Genomic DNA, 22,523 nt, shown 5'->3' on the forward strand with positions numbered 1-22,523 from the left:
TAGCCCTGGGCAGTGTGCACATTTTTTTTTCTGAGACAGGGTTTCTCTGTGTAGCTTTGGAGCCTACCCTGGCACTTGCTCTGGAGACCAGCCTGGCCTCGAACTCACAGAGATCCGCCTGCCTCTGCCTCTCGAGTGCTGGGATTAAAGGCGTGCTGCCACCAACGCCTGGCCCAGTGTGCACATCTTTAATTGTGGTGTCTGAACAAAGGCCAAAAACTAAGGTTAACAATTTGTGCAGTTCTATTTAATTTTGTGAAATCTCATTTGTATCATGATGCTCAATAAACAATCATAGGCAATCATGTCAGCACTCATGCATGCTGGAATAGAAGGAAAGAAAAAAAAATAAGGATTTGTGCAGAGTTTATCACTGTCCTCGATAATTAGCCAGACCTGTCACAGTAACTAAGTAGTTTTGCAATTTTTCCTTGGCTCAACAAACCAGACAGCTTGCTATATGTCCTTGTAAATAAGATTGTATTTTTCTGGAAATACTTTATATTAAAACCCATTAGCCAGGCACCTGGTCTACTCTAAAGCTACTTGTAAGTTTTAAATCAGCTGTGAAAAATACAGCTGTGTTCTTATCTGTGTCCAAAGGCTGCTGGGTTTTTTTTTTTTAAGTTTTGATTTATATACTTCTTTTTGTTGTTTTTTAAACTTTATGTACATTGGTGAGAAGGTGTCAAATCTCCTAGGACTGATGTTACAGACAGTTGTGAGCTGCAATGTGGGTGCTGGGAATTGTACCTAGGTCCTCTGGAAGAGCAGTTAGTGCTCTTAACCACTGAGCCATGTCTCCATGCCCCAAGGCAGCTCACTCTTCCTCCCTCCCTCCCTCCCTCCATCCCTCCCTTCCTTCCTTCCTTTTTTATAAATCACTTCCTTATTGACTCTTTGGGAGTTTCCCATCATGCATCCATTTCTGTTCACCTCCCAGTACCCCCATATCCTCTCCTTGCCCATGCCATGCCTCACCTAAGGAAACAAATCAAAGTAACCAAGTGAGCAAAAGCTCACCATCCTCACTGGATCCTCACCAGAACTCCTCTGGGGTATCCTGTGACCACCCTGAGTCTTGTAGATATCATTCCACAGGACCAGTCCCTTCACAAGCTCCAGCAGGTTCTAGATGGAGCCTGGATAGTAGTAGACAAGCTGGTCAGTCAGGGCTCCTAGGGCCACCCACCTTGGGTGAGTAGGTGGAGTCAGCTCCCTACATGCATACCCTCAGGGTTGGTTCTCCCTCACAAGTGGTGAGGGATGGAGGCCACCACTCCAGCATGTGGGGACCAACTCTCTAACTGTAGCATCCAGTGAGAGGTAAGGCCTGCTTTCCCAGTACCAGAGAAAGGCATGGCTGGCTCAGCATGGCCCTCTGATGTCATCTTGCATGGTTTCTAGGGCTTCCTGAGGCATCTTGTCTGTGAACCTGTAATGGTGGCCACACCCCTTTGGGCATGGCTTCAGGTGAGGATGGAAGTGGAAAGAGGAAAGCATGAGACATGGTCTCTCTCTCTCACTTGTGCTCTCTTTCTCTTGGGTCGAGAATCAGATTGGAAGGGCAGAGAAACGCTTTGGTGGTTCTTTATTTCCACAGCAAAACACCCATTTATCATTTATCTTGGTGGGCATTGGTGACACACACCTTTAATCTCAGCACTTGGGAGGCAGAGGCAGTGGATCTCTGTGAGTTTGAGACCAGCCTGGTCTACAAGAGCTAGTTTCCTCATAAGGCCCTGCAAAGCCACAGAGAAACCTTGTCTCGAAAACAAAAACAAACAAAAGCAATGATTTATCTTGGGTCTAATGAATTAATTAACTCTGCCTTCAACAAACGCCCTCACAGACTCCAGCTGGACCTGGACCATGGACCTTCAGACATTTCCCTCAGCAGTAGCCAAAAAGTTCTTTCTTTCTTATTTTCTTTCTCTCTTTCTATCTCTCTTTCCTCCTTTCTTTCTTTCCTCCTTTCTTTCTTTCCTCCTTTCTTTCTTTCTTTCTTTCTTTCTTTCTTTCTTTCTTCCTTTCTTTCACAGTCAATCCACCTGTCAGATCAAGAACGTGAACAGTCAAGTTCAAACTGAGATCCTTATTTTCAGTGGGGACATCAGGGGTGCAGCTCAGGGCAGCATGGAGGTGACAGGATGGAGATGTCCCCTCCTGTCTGCTGGAACAGGAAGGGTTGGCCATGGAAGGGAACACAGGCAGTGCAGGGACAGGGTCCTGGTGTGCAGGGCTGGGCAGGGCTCCTCAGTTCTTCACATTGAGCCCATAGGATCACAGGGAACATCAGACACTGCTGCAGAGAGTCAACCGTGGATGTCACAGGAGAGGGCTGAAGACATTGTCTGCCACTCTGTCCATGCAAGCCAGCTATCTTCACGCTACAGAACAAGAGTCATGAGCAATCTTGTGAAGACAACATCCCAACAAGCCACCACTCACTCACAGGTGATTATGGGTGTCCCTGAAACCCAATCAAGTAGACTTTGCCCCCCCATCCCAAATCAGGTCCCAGAGTGTCACCTTTACAATCTGAGAGAGACACATCCGAGCTCTGGGAACTGTCCTTGCCTAGGGATAAAATATATACTTTCATAGGAAGATAAAAACATGGCCCCTAGAAGATTTTGCTGCAGGTGATATTATGGATTTCCAGAGCCCCAATTACTCCAGCTTCACCCCACAGGCCTCAGGGACAATCCTGCTCCCCACACTTACCTGGAGCTGGAGCATAGTTCCCTCCTTTTCCACCTGTGAGAAGAAAAGCTGTGAGAGACCATGGAGGAGCCTACCCTAGAACTTTTCCTGAACCAACAGCAGACCCAGGTCAGAGACAGGAGCTATGGGGTGTGGATGTGTTTCCACGAGGCAGAGAACACTTCTAAAATGGCTGAGAGAGAACTCAGACCCTGCCCTTTCCTACCTGAGTTTCTCCTCTTCCTCACAAAGAACACCACAGCTCCAATGATGGTCACAACTCCAAGGAGAACCAGAGCAGCAATGACTGCCATGATGGGAACAGTGGACATGATGGGAACAGTGGACTGAGGAGGAGGCTCTGGGAAGGGAAGGACAGGAAGGGAAGGTGAGGGTCATGACCCCAGCTCTCAGCCCTGACCCTGCTCAGGCTCTGCAGAATGCTCCAGCTTTCTCTGTGCCCAGGTCTGCACCCCTCCCTCCTTACCCCAATTCCGGGTGAGGGGCTCAGACAGCCCCTCATAGTGCACATGGCATGTGTATTTCTGCTCCTCCCCAGAAGGCACCACCAGAGATGCCCACTTCTGGAAGGTTCCATCCCCAGAAGGTCTGGTCTCCACCAGCTCCATGTCCTGAGTCTGTTCTTCCTCATCCCTCTGCCATGTCAGGGTGAAGTCAGCAGAGTAGAAGCCCAGGGCCCAGCACCTCAGGGTGACATCACCTTTAGGTCCAGGATGATGGGTCACACGTAACTTTGGGGGATCTGTTTGGAAGATTTAAGAAATCCCACAAGAAGAAGATAAACTGAAATCTGCAAAGACAAAGTTAAATCAGTGATGACACTGAACTGTGTCTGAACACTTCTGACTGTAATCACACTAGTGACCTGAAGGGGGCGCTGGTCCCGGTCATCACAGATCTGTACATTTTCAAGGGGGACCCAGAAGCTAAGAGGGAATCTCATGAACCAGCAGGTCACATGATCTTCCTTATGTGATGATCTATAGCATAAGTTAGGTGGTAAAAGTATTGAAGAAGGAATGAAAAATAATTAATTTATATTTGATTAAATGCTTATCAAAATAAGAAATTAAGAGGAACAGCATACATGAAGGGTGCCACCAACTACGGCTGCCACCATTGAGGTACAACCACTGTGGCCATCTTGCTGACCAGCATAACTGTCTGTCCACGTGAACAGCCCTCACCAAAGTGTGCAGCAGGAATGGTGTGAACCTCTGAATCTCAGCCAGAGAAAATGACTCCCTAACCCCAGCCTCTCGGGGCCAAGATAAAGGTGTTGTCACCCAGTATCCCTGGAAATAGCTGTGGAGCCCAGTGCAGCACTCACTGGGAAATCGGTGCTACAGGGGTGTGTGGAATTTACTTATCAGTCAAGAGAGTTCAACTCCTAATTCACTAGGAGCAACACTGCAACTTGTTCCAGCAGAGGGAGAGCAGTGGGGGTTTGGATGGTTAATTCTGGCAGAAAAGTGTCTAAGCTCATGGGACTCTTTCCTTTAAAGGGAACTCTGACTTCTGTGATTATCCAGATTAGCAGTTGCCCAGGGAACAAGAAAATGACAACTCAAAAAAAGAAAAAGATAAAAAGGAAAAAAATCCTATAATTTCGAGTGTTTTTCAGGGCACCCCAAAAGTGTCACGTGACCATTCTAGGAAGAGATAGAATTGGGGTGAGGGAGATGCAAACCTCACCCACAGGAATCTGGGAAATTGTATTCTGTGGAAAGTTCTAGAAACGTGGGAATCACCCTAGGGTCAGGGCATCCAAGTCTCCATCAGGTAAAGGAGAATTCTGGTCCTGGTGTGTAAGGCTGACACACTCAGTCACCGGGTGTGGACAGAAAACCCGGCCTGGCAGAGGCCATGGCTGACAGAGGCCTGCAGACTGAGGAGCCACTGCTGGGGATGTGGGCATCTTCTCTCCCGCCCTCCTGAGACAGATCTGGAACCGTCCAGGGAGAAGGCTGAGCCCTGGGAGATGAGTGCAGCCCCTGCCAGGCTGGATCAGGAGCCCCAGGGCCACTGTGTCCCCTCAGAGACAGGGGCGTGACCCCAGCTGAGGGTCTCTTCTTCCTCAGGACTGAGCCCAGCCCGAGGGCAGAGGGAAGAGATGCCCGCGGCCCTGCACCTGTGCGCAGCAGCTGGTCCTTCCGGTGCTCCAGGTATTTGCGGAGCCACTCCACGCACGTGCCCTCCAGGTAGGCCCTGTATCTGTCTGCAAAACCAGCCTGCTCCCACTTGCGCAGGGTGATCTGCGCCGCGGTGTCCGCCGCCGTCCACGTCCTCAGGTCCTCGTTCAGGGCGATGTAATCGTCGCCGTCGTAGGCGACCTGACGGTACCCGCGGAGGAGACGCCTGTGCGACCCCACATCACAGCCATACATACTCTGGATGGTGTGAGAGCCTGGGGGGGGGGAACCTGCCGTCAGCCCCGCCCACCTGATTAGTCACCCCTCTCACTCCGAGGCCCCGCCCACCGGCGGCCCCGCCCACCCCGCACCCTCTAAACCAAAAGGGAAACCGGGTCCGGTCCCCGCTCTCCTCCTCCTCCCGGACCTCGGACCTGGGACCCGGGGCGACCCCGGCCCGTGCGTAGGGACGAGAAGGTCGTGACCTCCTACCCGGGGTCACTCACCGCCCTCGCTCTGGTTGTAGTAGCCGAGCAGGGTCCTCAGGTTCACTCGGTAAATCTGCTCCGTGTCCTTGAGGTTCCGCGTCTCCCTCTCCCAATACTCCGGCCCCTCCCGCTGCACCCACGGCGCCCGCGGCTCCATCCTCGGATTCTCGGCGTCGCTGTCGAAGCGCACGAACTCCGTGTCGTCCACGTAGCCGACGGCGATGAACCGGGGCTCCCCGAGGCCGGGCCGGGAGACGGCGGTGTAGAAATACCGCAGCGAGTGCGAGCCTGGGGGCGGCGCGCGGTGAGACCCCGACCCTCCTCCCGGGACCCCGGGCGGGCGCGCGGGCCGGGAGGGGAGCAGGGCGCGGGGCTCGGGACGCGGGTGGGGACGGGGCGGGAGGGTCCGGCTGGGCGATGCGGGGACGCGGCTTCCCCGGTGCCGCCCCCGCCCTCCCCGCAGAGCCGGTTTCCCTCCCGACCCCGCTCTCACCCGCGCGGGTCTGGGTCGGGGCCAGGGCGGCCGCCAGCAGCAGGAGCAGCGTGCGCGGCGCCACCGCCCCCATCTCGGATCTGAGCGTCCGGGTTCCGCGGTCTGAGGACTTTATACCCGGTGCCCGCGGACGCTGATTGGTTTCTCGGGATCCCGACACCCAATGGGGTGAGCACCGCCCAGTTGTCGTCATCAGTGTCCGGGCAGAAGGAGCTGACACAGGTCAGGAGCTGGAGAAGTGAAACTGGGGACAGGGGATCCCCGCGCTGGGCGTCCCCACCCCGGACCTCACCGCCTGGGACTAAGACTTTGTCTGACCCTGTGCTGCGGACACAGCGCGGTTTGTCCCGGTGTCTCTGAGCCGCCCAAGGCCAATGTTGGTCAGGTTCGTCAGGATGAAACCTGAGAGCTTGACGTTTCCAGTAAAATACACGCAGCACTTAAAATGAATGTTCATGAAACAGATGCTGTCACAGTCCCGGTGAGTGCGTGGGGCCGCCGTGGACACTGCATGGAGGTGACTGGAGTTTTTACAGCTGTGGTCAAGTCCTTCTGACACACTGTGTCATATGTGATCTCCGTGCAGGAAGCAGTCCCTACTCCCCTCTGCTTTCACTTTCTACTTCAGTTATGTGTGGCTTGTATTTGTGACACAAATCAAAATGCACTGAAACAAAAGTTTGATTTTACTCCACACATCATTATTCTGTTTTATAGTTACAGTTCATCTCTTACTGTGTTTATTCACTAAAGCAACTGTGCCATGGAAGTGTGTGACACAGGGAAAACATGGAGTGTAGACAGGATCAGTGTCCTGCTGTTTTCGTTCTCCACTTAGTCTCTCCCCAGTGGAGAAGGGGTCCACTGTGCTGAGACGATGACCCAGGTCCACACAGACAATCTCGGGACCATGGAATGAAGATCCGTGGAAAAACACAACCACCTGGAGCCACAGATGGTCATCTGGGAAGAAACACCAGGATCTGAGCATAAGCACAAGGCTGTGAAGACAGGATCCTGAGTGAAGATCAAAGTCTCTGTTTACAGGGGAGATTCCTGAGGAGTGTGAGCGCCCCCTGCAGGTGTACACAGGAGCCTGGTTTCTGTGGGAGTCTGTGTGGTGCTTGCAGGCCAGAGCCTCTGCTTTAAAGAGAAGCATCTCTCTCCTGCATCCCAACCCCAGTGTTACCATTGTATTCCTGTAAGTGACTTTATTTGAGAAGAATCCAGGGTCTGACTTCAGAAAAGAAGGAAGAGGAAGTATGCGGAGAGGATAAATTGTTTTGGGCTTTGGGTCTCTCCTGGTGTTTTTGTTTTGTGTTTGAGACAAGGACAGTCTCCTTCACTTGGCTGAACTGAAACTCACTGTGTAGACCAGGCTGGCCTTGAACTCAGAGAGATCCACCTGTCTCTGAATCCCATGTCATGGGATTAAAGGATTTTGTCACCACACCTGGCTTTAGTTCCTTTCCTATGGCTGTTATAAGACACTGTGACCCCAGAAACATATAAGACAAAACTATTAACTTGTTCTTAAGTTTTCAGAGGGTTTGAGTCTATGATGGCAGAGGAAAGGAGTGGGGGCAGGAACAGCTGAGAGCTCACATCTTGATCTGCAAGTGTCAGAGACATGGAGAATAGTGGGAGTTTATTAAAACCTCAATGCCCAGCCCCAGTGACACTGTAGGGAGAGACCCCATACCTGTACCGATGACTACACCTGGCTAGGCATGGTCACAGGTATGTAGAAGGGTGTAGCATAAAGGGTGAGGAAGAGCTGGGCTCCCTGTCTCTCAGGGTTCAACTTGCCTTAGGAAGCATCTGGGACCAGACTTCTCGGAATGCCAAATCTGGTTACTGTGTGGTTTCCTTCTGTGAAATTCCAATAGGGGCTGGAGAGGTGGCTTAGAGTTAAGAGCACTGTTGCTGTTTACAGGATCCAGGTTCAGTTCCCATCACCCACGTGGTGCTTCCCAACCATCAGTGACTCCAGTTCCATGGGATCCAGTGCCTGGTGCACCTGCATACACACACACACACACACACACACACACACACACACACACACTCACACACACACACACACACACACAAACACACACACACACACACACACACAAACACACATGCACACTCAGACACACAAATACAGCTAATAAAAGTATAAATTAAAAATACATTTTGAAAAGTGCTGCAATGGCTCCCTCTCCCTCTCCTACACATCTGGAGTGTGACACCCGCGCTGAGGGCACAGTCCTGTTTAGTCAACATTGAATCACCTGTTAGTGAAGTCACAGCTGGAACAGGACAGACACTGATGACTGAAATAGACTGTTCTGAAATGAAAATAGCAAAACAGTATAAAATTAAAAACCCAGTAGATTATATTTTATGGACCTACTGTTCACAGTGAATCACAACCTCATTCCAGGAAGAAGACACTGTATGTGCTCATCTTTGCACTTGAGCCTTGAGTTGGTTTTTAATTGCTGCTGAACAAGCCAAACTCCAGTCAGTCACTTGAATGCTAATTGTAACAGATCACGACATTCCGAACATCCGGAAAGTTCCTGTTGCCAGTGACATCCCCGTCCTCATCTTCTCTCCCATTTCAGCCTGTCCATTATCTCTCCTTTCTAAGAAGAAAGAGAAGCCTTAGAGTCTAGGGCAATAGAAACAGGAAAAAACAGGACTGGGAAAAAACAGGACTGATCTGAGCCACATAGGATAAAGCTAAAAGAGGACCATGGCTGTCTGAGCTGCCACAGGCTCCTGTCTATACAACTCCAAGGGTCTTGGGTCTGAGGCTGTCCTGCCCTTGTCAAACTTACAGCCAGATGGAACTTTCCATCCTTTTCCACCCGTGAGAGAAAACTTCTTGAAAGAGGGTAGGGAGGAGGCAGAGCCATGAGGGCCAAAAGGACCTAAAAAGCTTGAAACCAGGGAAGTTTCTAGAACTCTGAAACAAAATAGGACATCTATTCTTGGTTGTCAATTTGAGCATATATGAAATTAACTAACACTGAAAAATGGAGGACACCCCTGTGAGGGACGTTTGCTTAATTTGAAGTCAGAAGGTCAATATCTGATCTGGATCTTTGAGGTGGAAAGACACACCCCTAATCCAGATCATTTGAGCAGCAGAAAGCCACCTCTAATCTGAGCCACACAGATGGATACATAGATGCACAGATGGATACATAGATGCACAGATGGATACATAGATGCACAGATGGATACATAGATGCACAGATGGATACATATCTAGATAGCTTCAGTCTATAAGTTCTGTTGTGCTAGAGAATCCTGACTGTGACAGTGACCCAGGAAAGGCTGAGGAAACACTGGGATATCCTGTGGGGGAAGAGAGCTCCTGGAGAGCTGTTCTCAGTAAACACCAACCCTCCATTCACTGACTGCTGTGACCCAAGTCCCATCTCCACCACTGTTAGGGTCATAGGTCTGTTCTGTGTCCTCTCACGTGCTTTACAATAAAGTGTCTGCAAGCAGAGTCCCAGACTGAGTGAGCACCGTGTGGGATGCTGCACTCATGATCCAGAGCCCCACTTCTGAACACTAGAGACTCGAATATTGAAATCTCTCAAGACCAAGCTCTCCAAAGCATAAAATTCCTAAAGTTACAGTCCTGCCCCCTAAAAGAAAATACCAAATGTTTTAATCGGCAAAATCCAATTCTCCATGAGCAGAGTCCCCATGGTTGGGAGGGTGTCAGTGTAAGAAGACAGTGTAAGAAGACAAGTTGTATTAATGCCTTGGCCACACAGCACTGTTGAAAACCTAATAAACACTTGTCATCCTCTACACTGTTGTTTCTTGCAGCTATGAAAGCCCAGAGCCTTAGATTAACCAAAACTTCTCTTGCCTGAAGAAGCTGGTGATGTTAGTGTTGCCTGAAAAACAACTGAGTCTATAGCATGACCTGTGAGCACCCTTTCTGGCCTTGTGACCACCAGTGTCATTTCTGCCCAGTGTGTGTTCTGGATGTGAGCACATGCAGAGTGGATTCCCTCAGACCCAAAGCACGGGGAAGCCTGGCCCAGCATATGGGAAATTTGGGCAGGGAGCTCATTTCACGGTGAGAACTTGATAAAGACCAAACCATAGAGAAAATTACCCTCAACCTGTGCTCTAGGGTGAGCCAGGTGCTGAGAGAAAAACAGCCCTGCTACTCATGACAGCCTAAGACTTGAGAATGAGGCTCGTGACCACGAGGGTATTCAGCTCTGCTCTGCATTTGCTCTCATTAGCATATTGTGCAGAGTAGTGTCATGTGACCTTGTCATGTATGCATATAATGTGCTCAGTCATGTTTCTCCTCATTCCTCTGTTCCTTTCCACACACACCCTTTTCTGTTTGAGTCCCTAGTACTCTGTAGTGGGATTTTCCTGTCTGACCCCAGAGTTGTGCTGGTCATGATGTCTCTCACAACAGAAACCCTAACTAAGCCAGGCAGTAGTGGCACACACCTTTAATTCCAGCACTTCAGAGGCACGGATAGGCCGATCTGTGATTTCAAGGCCAGCTTGGTTTACTGAGCAAGTTCCAAGACAGCCCAGGATACACAGAGAAACCCTGTCTCAGAAAAATAAAGAAAAAAGAAAAGAAAAAAGAAAGGAAACCTGGGCTGGAGAGATGGCTCAGAGGTTAAGAGCACTGACTGCTCTTCCAGAGTTCTGGAGTTCAATTCCCAGCAACCACATGGTGGCTCACAACCATCCCTTATGAGATCTTGTGACCTCTTCTGGTGTGCAGATACACATGGAAGCAGAATGTTGTATACATAAAAAATAAATAACAATCTTTAAATAAAGAAAATAGAAAACCCTAATCAGAAGTTGGTCCCAGGGGTAGGGTATTGCTGTGATAGGCCCAGTCACATCACATCACGAACACTCTTCCATGCTTCCCTGCTTTTGGTCGTTACTGTCTTTGCTTCCTCAACACTGTTCTTCAGAGTGTCAGGGGGCTGCTGCACAAGTCTGCAAATGAGGCTGGAGTTCCACAGGCGGCCTGCAGGGGGCTCTCTCCTGGTCTGTGGGACTTGGTCACAGAGGTATACCTACATGATTTGTGCCTCTTTCATGACATTTGAAAATTGTTACGATCAATTTGGGAAATTCTTGGTCAGGGTCGAGAACTGATAGAATATTATTAAAGCCGGTGTCAGTTTTATTACAACCTCGGCCCATGCCTTTAATCTCAGTACTGGGGTGGAGCACCGGGGGCAGAGGCAGGCAGGTCTTTTTGAGCTCTAGGCCACCCTGGTCTACACAGGGAGTTCCAGGACAACTGTGGCTACACAGAACTTTGTCTCAAAAAATGCATATAATATGATAAAAATAAAATAATACCCAAATTGTGTGTGTGTGTGTGTGTGTGTGTGTGTGTGTGTGTGTGTGTGTGCTTGTCAGGGATCATTTGCGGGGTCAAGGGACACTATGGACCCAGTTCTTCCCTTCACCTTCTTGTGGCAACAGAACTGGAACTTAGGGAGCCAGGCTTGTGTGACAATCAGCTTTAATCATAGAACCAACTCCTCAGTCCAAGTGAAAGCCTTTTCCAAGTGACAAACCTGAGTATGTGCCAACACACGTTAGCTAATTGATTAATTTATTAATTAGCTAATTAATGAAGCAGCAGAGCATTGAAAACACAACTGCCATGACAACAAACTACAGCAAAGCTTGTGCGCATCTCAGTGGCTGTCAACTAGCATGCCTTAGATTCTTCCAAGTAGCCCAGGGCTCTGAGCAGCTTCCAGGTCCCTGTGAACACAATACAGCTCAGGTCTTATAACAAGAGCTTGCACTGGTCCCCTTGTCTCCCAGCACTCGCAGGGCGGCTTCCAAGGTAAAATAACCATCAGTGAACTTATATCTGAGATGCAGTGCTGTGGGCGATGCTCTTTGGCCAAGCACAGTGTTAATCCCAACACTCGGGAGGCAGAGGCAGACAGATCTCTGTGAGTTCAAGACCAGCCTGGTGTACAGGAACTAGTTCTAGTACAGCTTCCAAATCCACAGAGAAACCCTGTGTTGAAAAACTGAGGGGGAAAAAAGCGGAGCATTGCTGGCTCTTGTTTCCATGGATGCATGCAGTCTCTCAGATGCCTCCTAACCTACTGCCTGGTATGATTTATACTTTTTTATTTCTATGTATTTGGGTGTTTTGCTTGCATGCACGTCTGTGTGCCACATACATGCTGTCTCCAAGGAGGGCGGATCACCTGGAAGCAGAGTTATAGACAGTCCGTAGCCTACTGTGGATGCTGGGAATCAAAATCCAGGTCCTCTGAAAAGAAGCCAAGGGCTGGCAAACACTGGACCATCTTTCCAGGCCCAGTCAATTATTCTCCTGATGTGTGTGCTAGCGAGTTTTATGTCAACTGGACACACTAACTAGAGATATCTGAAAGGATAACTGAATTAGAAATGCCTCCTCGAGATCCAGCTGTAGGGCATTTTCTCAATCAGCCATCAATGGGGGAGGGCCTGGCCCATTGTGGGTGGTTCCATCCCTAGGCTGGTGGTCCAGGGTTCTATGAGAAAACAGGCTGAGCAAGCCATGAGGAGCAAGCCAATAAGCAGCACCCATCCATGACATTGGCATCAGCTCCTGCCTCAGGTTCCTGCCCTGTTGAGTTCCTGTCCTGACTTCCTTAGATGATTAACTAAGATGTGGAAGTGTAAGCTGAACAAACCCTTTCCTCCCCATCTTGGTTTTTGTTCTTGGCGTTTCATTGCAGCAATAGAAACCCTGGCTGAGACAGTGTTGCAATCAACTAACCATCAGATGCTATCCTAGTTCGCTTATTTGCTGGGACACACACGGTGATCCAAAGCATCTTGCAGTGGAAAGGGTTTATTTGGGGTGTAGGTTACAGCCCATCCTTGGAGCTGGAGGCAGAACCTGAAGCAGAGACCATGAGACTTGTTCACTGCCTGGCTCTCACTGGCTTCCTGGGCAAGCTGCTTTTTGTAAACCCCAGGCGCACCTGCCTAAGCGTGGGAGTGTACACTGAGCTGGGCCATCCCCTATCATGAGTGTAGCACACAAGGCCCTGGTCCTAGAATCCTGGCTAGAGGTAGTGAGGGAATGAAGAAAGGACACACACACACACACACACACACACACACACACACACACACACACATGAAGCCGGGATACGGTGTGTCTCTCTAATGCTACTGACACCGTTACAACCTGGAACCTTCAGGAGTTTAAAGTACAGTGGAGGAAGGGGCTAGCTAATCTGGGTATGAGGACTCTATAGGTGAGCAGTCTCAGGCTGCAAACATCCAGGAACAGGAAGCCACAGTTGGTAATCTTTGCACACATGGATCAACAGTTCATAGACACTCACACTTGGATTCCAAAGGAAAGCTTTGCCATTCTGGCGGGAATATTATTTTTACGTGTGTGACTTTGGTTCATCCTGCATTTGTATAACTCTGTGAATCTGTGTTACTGTGCCTGTCTAAAACCCCCAGCGGTCCTAATAAAGAGCTGATCAGCCAATAGTGAGGCAGGAGCAAGGATGGGCGGGGCTGGCAGGCAGAGGTATAAATAGGAGAAACAAGGATTAGCAAGAGAGCAAGGAAAGTGGAAGTGTAAGCTGAACATGGGGGGTCAGCCAGCCATGGAGTAAAAAGGAAAGTAAGAAAGATAAAAGCCCCGAGTAGATGGGTTACTTAAGTTAAGAAAATCTAGCTGGAAACAAGGTAAACTAAGGCCAGGCACTAATAACTAAGAATAAACCTCCCTGTGTGGTTTACTTGGGAGCTGGATGGTGGCCCCTGAAAAAAGGCCAAAGAAAGAGCAAAAACATGGAACAATACCATCCCTCATGAGCCAGGCCTGGATTGGTACTGTCCTTGTCAAAGTTCCATGGCCATTGTTCTTGAAGTCCTTAACCAGCCATGCCCATGTCAAAACACACACTCACTCGCTCACACATTCACACACACACACACACACAGGCACTCACACACTCATTCACACACACTCACACACTCACATTCACTCACTCACACACTCACTCCACACTCACTCACACACTCACTCACACACTCACTCAATCACTCACACACATGCAATCACACACTCACTCACACACTCATACATTCACTCACTCACTTCTCACACACTCACTCACTCACACACACTCACACACTCACTCACACATTCACTCACTCACTCACGGCTTCCTCTGCTCCCTATAAACCAGCAATCAAGAAAATGCCCACAAACAACCCACAGGCCAATCTGATGACGGCAACTCCTCAGATGAGGCCCACCCTTCCCAGGTGCAGCACACTGACAAGATAAGCCACCACAGTAGCAAACCTGTCTGTGTAGTTGGTTATGTGCTGTCAGCAACATTACCCACAGAAGACACCGTCTAGATTATTCTTATAGTTTTATTTTTACTTTATGTGCGACAGAGGGCGACAGATCCCCTGGAAAATGAGTTCCAGATGTTTTTTTTTCTTGTTTTTTTATTAGTTCAAATTAGGAACAAGCTTGCTTCACATGACAATCCCTTCTCCCTCTCCCTTCTCTTCCCCCAACCCTCCTCCCCAATCTCCCGCCTGCCCCCACCCAATCCACTCTCCACTCCCCAGGCAGGGTAGGGCCCTTGACGGTGGCTCCCCAAAGTCCACCACATCATCCTGGGCCAGGCCTAGGCCCTCCCCCATGTGTCCAGGCCAAGACAGCATCCCTTCACCTGGATGGGCTCTCAAAGTCCCTTCTTACACCAGGGAAAAATACATTAGTTACAGGGTTTGATTCTCAGGAACTCTCATAGACACCCACCTCTCACTCCTTATTGTTTTATGGGGACTTTACTGGGTAACTAAACCCACAGGGACAAGTCCTAATCTGGATTTCTATTGCTGTGATGAAATACCATGACCAGAAAAACTTGGGGAGGAAATGGTTTGTTCAGCTGAATTACACAGCACTGTTCATCACCAAAGGAAGTCAGGACAAGAAGTCACACAGGGCAGGAACCTGGAGGCAGGAGCTGATGCAGAGGCCATAGAAGGTGCTGCTTACTGCCTTACTCACCATAGTTTGTAAAAACTGCTTTTATTTTCCACCCTGTGGTTTTCCAAGACAGGGTTGTGCTTCTCTGTAGAAACCCAGATGTCCTGGAACTCACTCTGTAATCCAGTCTGTCCTTGAACTCAGAGATCTGCCAGCCTCTAGCTCTCAAGTGCTAGGACTAAAGGTGTGGACTACTATGCCCATCTCTCATCCTTCTTTCTTATAGAATAAAAAGGACCACCAGTCCCGGGATTGCACCAACCACAATGGGCTGGGCTCTCCTTCATAAATCACTAAATAAGAAAATGCCTGCCAGGCAATCGTGGTGTACACCTTTAATCCCAGCACTTGAAAGGCAGAGACAGGTGGATCTCTGGGAGTTGGAAGCCATTCTGGTCCTGGATATCCAGATATACACACAAAGAAAACCTGTCTCAAACAAGAAGAAAGAAATGCCCTACAGGCTGACCTATAGCCTGATCTTCCTGAGGCATTTTCTTAATTGAGGTTCAATCCTCTCAGATGCCTTTTGCTGTGTCAAGCTGACATAAAACCATCCAGCACACACGTGATTGGGCAGAAAGGGGACTCTAATGGAAACTGAGTTGTCTAGAGTTTCCTGGCTTTCTCTGTGAACATCTCCTACCAGGATTTGGCCAAATCTCTTCAGATCTGGGGATCTCCAGCAGGAGAGAGGGCTGAGTGGAAAGAGCACTGGCTGCTCTTACAGAGGACCCCGGGGTTGATGTCTGGCTCCCATGTCAGGTGACTCCAGTGCCCTCTTCTGGGCTCCACAGACATCACACATGTGATATATTTTACATACATGCTGTGAAAACACACACATACAACAATCTGAAAACAAAAACAAAGAACCTAACAGACGCTGAAGCATTTGGCCTTGTCTAAAGCACTCCAGCCTCATGTGAGGACCCTGACCTTGGCAAAGACTCTGCACTGTCTTGACTGCTCTTCTGTGCAGAGAGCGTCCCCCTTGACAACCCAGAGAGGAGCACACAGAGATGCAGGGATGGGCACCAAAGCCATGGGGCTGTCCAGCAGCTGCTCCTTCCCCAGCAAACCTTCATTCTGAGACAGGTTCTTCTGAACACATCCATTTCCCCAGGTGACCAAGAGTAATTAATACCATCTGTCCCTGCTGAGCCACACCAGCCCACTGGGTGTCCCACTCACAAGAAAACTGGCCCTTTAATATTTTAAAGTATTTTTTCCTTTTTAAAATTTAAATTAGAAACCAGCTTCTTTTACATGTCAATCTCTGTTCCCTCTCCCTCCCATCCCCCCCTGCCCCCGACTACCCCCTGTCCCAACCCCTTTCTGCTCCCCAGGTGGGGTGAGGCCTTCCATGGGGCATCTTCAAAGTGTGTCATATCATTTGGAACAGGGCCTAGACCCTCCCCTTCCAACTAACACCTCCTGCCCCTGTCCCTCCTGGAATCCCAATGACCTTGCCAAGAATTTCACTATAAGAACAGAAGAGATACAGATCCATGTCTGAGGTAAGAAACTTCACACATGACCTTCTGAACTCAGATCAAAAAGGAGAATTGAGACAGGCTTCCGGCCTCTGCCCTGGTTGAGGCTTTGTCCTTTAGTCTCCCCACCCAGGGACCCCACCCTCTCTACACAGCTAAGCTGGCCCAGGGAGGAGACGCTGGAGCTGCACCAGGCCCTGCTTAGAAGAGCAGGATGCCTGGGAGGCACAGCCCTGGTACCTGACACCCAGAAGCTCAAGGAACAGAGGAGATGCAGTGACATGGACCTTGTTCTCTGAACCTCTGACCCCATGCACTGTGCCATTCCCCACTTCCACAGCTACTTTAGAATGGAAGGGACACCAGGAAGAGAATGCCACTGGGAAGCCACAGCCTCTTGGGTCTAGGCCATCCTCACTGTGACCCTGCCCACAACAAGGCTCCCAGTCAAGCCCTCAATATAACAGAGCACTTACAAACACCACAGACACAGTTGCTTCAATTCTGAGTTTTGTTAAACAAACAAACAAACAAACAACTATGATAAATCAGGAACAGGTTTGGGAGAGGTGGTGATGCAGAGGGAAGCATGGACAGGACAAGATGAGGGCTGGCAGGGGCCGGGGGCAGGGCCGTCTCCACCCTGATCCCTGGTATCTTCTTCTAATGAGACAGACGACCACAGTCAAGAGCGGGTCATTCCTCTCCTCTACCGTGACTGTTCAACTGAAGAAACAAAAGTCACCAGTTACAATAAGACTCAAGAAGGGAAATTTAAAAATCTCTTCCCCCCTCCCTCCCTTTCTCTCCTCACAGCTGTGTCCTAGGTTCAGAGGATACTCTTGGGAGTGGGGACACACACACACACACCTGTCACTGGAGAAAAGAGAGACTGGGAGAAAGACCCCACACAAGGGTCCCTCACCGGAGCATGGAAACTCCAGGAGGGGAGCCAGCAACCAAGGGCCATTCAGCACCAGAGGCCTCTACGCAGAGGTTTACATGAGGCACTAAGAAGGAAAGAGGGAGCAGGATTCAACAAGATGCTTCAGAGGGTAAAGGTGCTGTCACTAAGACTGAAAACCTGAGTTCACGCCGGGAAACCCACAGGGTGGAGGACAGACAGCCAATAGTGTCCTCTGATCTCTACACGCTGTGGTATGTACACACACACACACACACACACACACACACACACACACACACACACACACACACACGCAGCAGGCAGCATGATGGGGGTGCACTCACTGTAGAAGGAGATGTCGATCTCATCGGGGAGCTCACTGATGTTGACCTCAAAGCGGTCCTGCAGGTCATTGAGGATCTTAGCATCATTCTCATCTGACACAAATATGATGGCCAAGCCCTTGGAGCCAAACCGGCCTGCTCTGGCCACCTGGGAGGAGACAAAGGGAAGATCACAAGTTCACAGGGGAGACAGAGATACAAGGGAAGGGGACAGCGTGTGCATGAGCGCAGGCTCACACAGAGGAAGAGGGGGAGGGCGGGCAGCTTACCCGGTGCAGGTAGGTGTCTGAGTCCTCTGGCATGTCATAGTTGAAGGCGATGTTCACACGCTCAATGTCCATGCCTTGACCAAACAGGTTGGTGGCCACAAGAATCCTCAGCTAGAAATCCTTGAACTGCTGATACCGAGAGAGCCTTTGTGAGGAAGGAGAGGAGAAGTTTGAGATTCCCTTCTCACCACACCCCTTCCTCCCCAGAGCACAAATCCCTTGTTTCTCACTCACCTCTCCTCCTGGGGCATGCCGCGGTGGATAGCAATGGCGGGGAAGTTCTGCTCCACCAGAAGCTGGGCCAGGGCGATGCACCGCTGCACGGACTTCACAAAGATCACCACCTGCGGAGCACGGGAGTGATGTACATACAAGTTTCCACAGTCATCTCAACTCTTAATGGTTTTTAAAGTTTATGTGTGTGGGTGATTTGCACGCATGTAAGTGTAGGCACATTCATGCCTGAAGCCTATGCAGAGCCAAAAGAGGACACTGGACCCTCCTCACATACCAACTGCAGTCACATGATTAGGAACTGACATCTATGGAGAATTGGGGAGCCCTGGAAGAACAAGAGTGCTCTTAACCTCTGAGTCACTGTTCTGTTTTTTGAGACAGGGTTTCTCTGTGTAAACCTGGCTGTCCAGGAACTTGATCTGTACATGAGGCTGGCCTTGAACTCACAAAGTTCTGCCTGCTTCTGCCTCCAGAGTGCTGGGATTAAAGGCTTGAGCCATCCTCACAGGGCTCTGCGCCACTTCCTCAGCCCAGCCCCAGTAATCTCACAACTGATGTTTTTTAAATCTATATACATGTGTGTTTGTGTGAATGTATGCAGGTGTATACAGGTGTACTTGAGGGCCAGAAGGGTGTGCTGTATTTGTATCTGTATCTTTATCTGCTCGGGCCAGTTACAGGCTTCTGTGGGAGGGAGGGGGTGTGGATCCTCTGAAGAGCAGGGCGTTTGAGGTCCAGTTGTCTTCAAATACATTATGCAAACCAGGCTGGCCCCACACTTGATCTCACAGAGATCCACCTGACTCTGACTACACAGTGCTTGGGATTTAAGACACCCATACTAGCACCCCTGGCAGAAGTTTTGTTTGGTTGTTTCTTTGGTTTCTCTGTGTAGCCCTGATGGTCCTAGAACTCACTCTGTAGACCAGGTTTGCCTTGAACTCAAGAGGCCTGCCTGCCTCTGCCTCCAAGAGCTGAGATTAAAGGTGGGCGGCACCACTAACCCTCCTGGCAGAATTTCTAACGAGTTCCTCAGGCCCTTTTTTCTGTCTCAAATGTCCCTTCACAAATGTCCTTTTCCTCTCTGGAACTTAACGCCTGTGTCTAGGCCAAGATTTCTCAACAGCCTGACCTCTGAGCTGCCATGGACACAAGACCTCAAACTGGCACACACACGGGTGAGGCGCCCTCAGGAAGATGGTAGGATGTGAACTACAGTCTAGAAAACCAGATGAGCCTCTGGAAACACTAAGAGCCCCACAGGCTCTGCAGCCAGCTGAGCACAGGCTGACACTGCTCCTCCTGGGTGACTGTGAGAGACTACAGCAGAGTCACCACGTCAGTACCCAGCTCAATGCGTTCCTCCACTCACTCAAGTCATCACGGACTCTACCTCAGCTGTCTCTCACACCTTCACACCCTTGGCTCCTCAATCACAGGCTACTTCTCCACAGGCTTCTGCCACGGCTGGGGATGCCCAGTGCTCAAGACCACACAGACCCTCAATACTGACCTGGTTGAACTCAAGGACATCGTGAAGGTCAAAGAGCTTTGGGTTCTTCTCTTTGTCCTCCTTGTATCGCCGCCTGGGGTCATTGTGGTCATTGGAAGGGGACCCACGGGAATATCCAGGGAGCAGGGAAACTCAATTGTGGCCCAGGCCACCATTTTTGATTGTCACTCCGTTTCCCAGCTCCCCACCATGATTCCCTCTCAGAAAGGGACAAAAACAACAGAGAGGTGGCTCAGAGTTTAAGAGCACCTATTGCTGTTGCAAAGGATCCAGGTTCAGTTCCTACCACCCACATGGTGCTTCACAATCATCTGGGACTCCATACACACGCGCACACACACACGCGCACACACACACACACACACACACACACACACACACACACTAATACATCTAATAAAAATAAAATTTAAAATACATTCTTAAAAATGCTCCAGTGACTCCCCTTCAGTATCCTGCACACCTAGAGGGTGACACCCAGGCTGAGCACACAGGGCTGTTTGGGGAACATTGTGCCACCAGCAAAAAAATCCAGCTCTGGAACAGGACAGGGAATGGTGATGGAAATAGATTGTGCTGGAATGAATGTTAGCAAAAGAGCATAAAGTTAAAAGTATTAAAAGATTTCATTTTGTAGACCTACTGTGCACTGTGGATCATAGTCTCACCCGAGGAAGAAGACACTGTGTGTGTTCATCTTTACACTTGAGATCTGTGTTAGTTTTTAATTGCTGGTGAACAAGAAACATTTTAGTCACTTAAATGGTAACTTGTAACAGAGCATGCCTGTTAGTGTTCAGGCATCTGTACTGGCCTGCTCTTGGGGTTCTGACAGGATATGTCCTCAGCTGCAGCCACTAAGAGTACCTTCTGTGCACATTCACTATGTCCCCCTTTAAAAGGGTCCTACCCCTCTCTCTATTCCTTTCAAACAATATCTGCCTGTCTCTTTGTGTCTCCCTCCCCCGTCTCTCTTTCTTCTCTCCCACCCAACACTCCTGTCCTCAGAGACTGTCTCTCTGTCCCCTCCCCCCCTTCCCACTCCCTGTCCCCTAATAATAAAAAAAACCCTCCATGTGAGCTCTGTTGCATGGTGTCTTTCTCCTGCTGCTTTTAAAAATCACAACAGGGACACCCCAAAACCCAGAGAGTCCCCTAATGATGTCCTCTTTCCATCTTCCCTCCTACCTCAGGCCTCCCAGGGTCTCATCTACACAACAGGAAAGAGAAACAGTATCTAGGGCAATAGTTCAATGTGTTGAAGAGATAAACAAAAAAGAACCCCTCTGAGCCTGTTGTGGAATATTATTTTAAGATGAGTTACATTTGTTTATGCTGTGGAACATTTGTTGAGTGATGCAAAGATGTGTTGCATTCTTTTTTTTAATGTTACATTATTTTATGTTGACTTGTTTAACTCTGTGAAGCTGTGGTTCTTTGCCTGTCTAAAACACCTGATTGGCCTAATAAAGACCTGAACGGCCAACAGCTAGACAGGAGAGGGACAGGCTGAGAGAATAAATAGGTATAGTCACAGGTTTCTGTCCTGACTGGTCCCGCAGCTGTTTACTTCCAAATAAACACACAGCGGCTTATATTAATTGTAAACTGTTTGGCTGATGGCTCAGGCTTCTTATTGGCTAGCTCTCTCTTAACCATGAACCCATTTCTATTCATCTGTGTGTCTCCACATGGTCTTGGCTTATTGGAGATGCCCGAACCTCTGGCTTCCTTGGCAGCTACATGGCATCTCCTCCTTTCCTCTTCCCCTTCTTCTCCTCGTCTGGTAGCCCCGCCTACACTTCCTGCCTGGCTATGTCCTGCCTGTCCATTGGCTGAAACAGTTTTATTCATCAACCAATAAGAGAAACATATATTCACAGAAGGACCTCCCACATCAAACAGGAGTAGGAACATGGGAGGAGAAGATCAAGGAAAGATAAAGAAGGAGAGAGGACATCAGGGGCCACCCAGCCACACAACCCAAAAAGCAAACCTTAGAGTAAGAAGTAAACAAAGATATATAGACTAGAGAAAGATAAAAGCTAGAGGCAAAGGTAGTTGGGATAATTTAAGTTAAGAAAAGTTAGCAAGAAATAAGCCAAGCTAAGACCAGGCATTTATAAGAAATAATAAGCCGCTTTTTGCGGTTGGCGGCGAACGAGGACGGACTGCCATGAAGGCCTCAGGCACGCTTGGGGAGTACAAGGTGGTGGGGCGCTGCTTGCCCATCCCGAAGTGCCACACACCACCTCTTTATCGGATGCGCATCTTCGCGCCAAACCATGTGGTGGCCAAGTCCCGATTCTGGTATTTTGTGTCTCAGCTGAAGAAAATGAAAAAGTCATCCAGGGAGATAGTTTATTGCGGACAGGTGTTTGAGAAATCACCGCTTCGTGTGAAGAACTTTGGAATTCGGTTGCGCTGTGACTCCAGAAGCGGCACCCACAACATGTATAGGGAGTCCCGGGACCTCACCACAGCTGGCGCTGTGACCCAGTGCTATGGAGACATGGGGGCCTGGCACCGTGCGCGTGCGCACTCAATACACATAATGAAGGTTGGGGAGATTGCAGCCAGCAAGTGCCAAAGGCCAGCTGTGAAACAATTCCATGACTCGAAGATAAAGTTCCCGCTGCCCCACCGTGTGTTGCGGGGCCAACACAAGCCTCGATTCACCACCAAGAGGCCCAATACATTCTTTTAGACCACTGAATAAAGTGCTGCCTGGCTCATTGAAAAAAAAAAAAAAAGAAAAAAGAAAAGAAATAATAAGCCACTGTGTGATTCATCTGGGAGCGGGGGAGGGGTGTGCTACAGTAAAGACCAAAGAGTAAAAAACAA

The 22,523-nt window shown here is 49.4% G+C and overlaps 2 protein-coding genes and 1 pseudogene across 3 annotated transcripts; 1 reads left to right on the forward strand and 2 right to left on the reverse strand.

Annotated features, from left to right (window-relative positions):
* Nucleotides 1-1,574: 1,574 nt before the first annotated feature.
* On the reverse strand, nt 1,575-5,985 carry LOC118237718 (RT1 class I histocompatibility antigen, AA alpha chain-like). 2 transcript variants are annotated; one of them, XM_035450933.1, is made up of 8 exons: nt 5,841-5,984; nt 5,366-5,635; nt 4,859-5,134; nt 3,194-3,469; nt 2,933-3,067; nt 2,728-2,760; nt 2,533-2,580; nt 1,575-2,390 (listed from the first exon to the last, which is right to left on the reverse strand). In XM_035450933.1, the coding sequence occupies exons 1-8, from the start codon at nt 5,911-5,913 to the stop codon at nt 2,386-2,388; spliced, it is 1,116 nt and encodes a 371-aa protein (XP_035306824.1). In that variant the 5' UTR covers nt 5,914-5,984; the 3' UTR covers nt 1,575-2,385. The 2 variants fall into 2 exon arrangements, with proteins under 2 accessions (XP_035306824.1, XP_035306825.1); XM_035450934.1 differs by lacking the exons at nt 2,533-2,580; nt 2,933-3,067 and having other exon boundaries at nt 1,575-2,191; nt 5,841-5,985.
* A 156-nt stretch (nt 5,986-6,141) lies between these two features.
* Nucleotides 6,142-18,471, reverse strand: LOC103161509 (annotated as a pseudogene).
* A 3,355-nt stretch (nt 18,472-21,826) lies between these two features.
* Nucleotides 21,827-22,411, forward strand: LOC103161510 (60S ribosomal protein L18a-like). The gene has a single exon (XM_035450946.1). The coding sequence runs from the start codon at nt 21,856-21,858 to the stop codon at nt 22,384-22,386; it is 531 nt and encodes a 176-aa protein (XP_035306837.1). The 5' UTR covers nt 21,827-21,855; the 3' UTR covers nt 22,387-22,411.
* The last annotated feature ends 112 nt before the right edge of the window (nt 22,412-22,523 follow it).

This window comes from Cricetulus griseus (assembly GCF_003668045.3).
Source record: "Cricetulus griseus strain 17A/GY chromosome 1 unlocalized genomic scaffold, alternate assembly CriGri-PICRH-1.0 chr1_0, whole genome shotgun sequence".
NCBI lineage: Eukaryota > Metazoa > Chordata > Mammalia > Rodentia > Cricetidae > Cricetulus > Cricetulus griseus.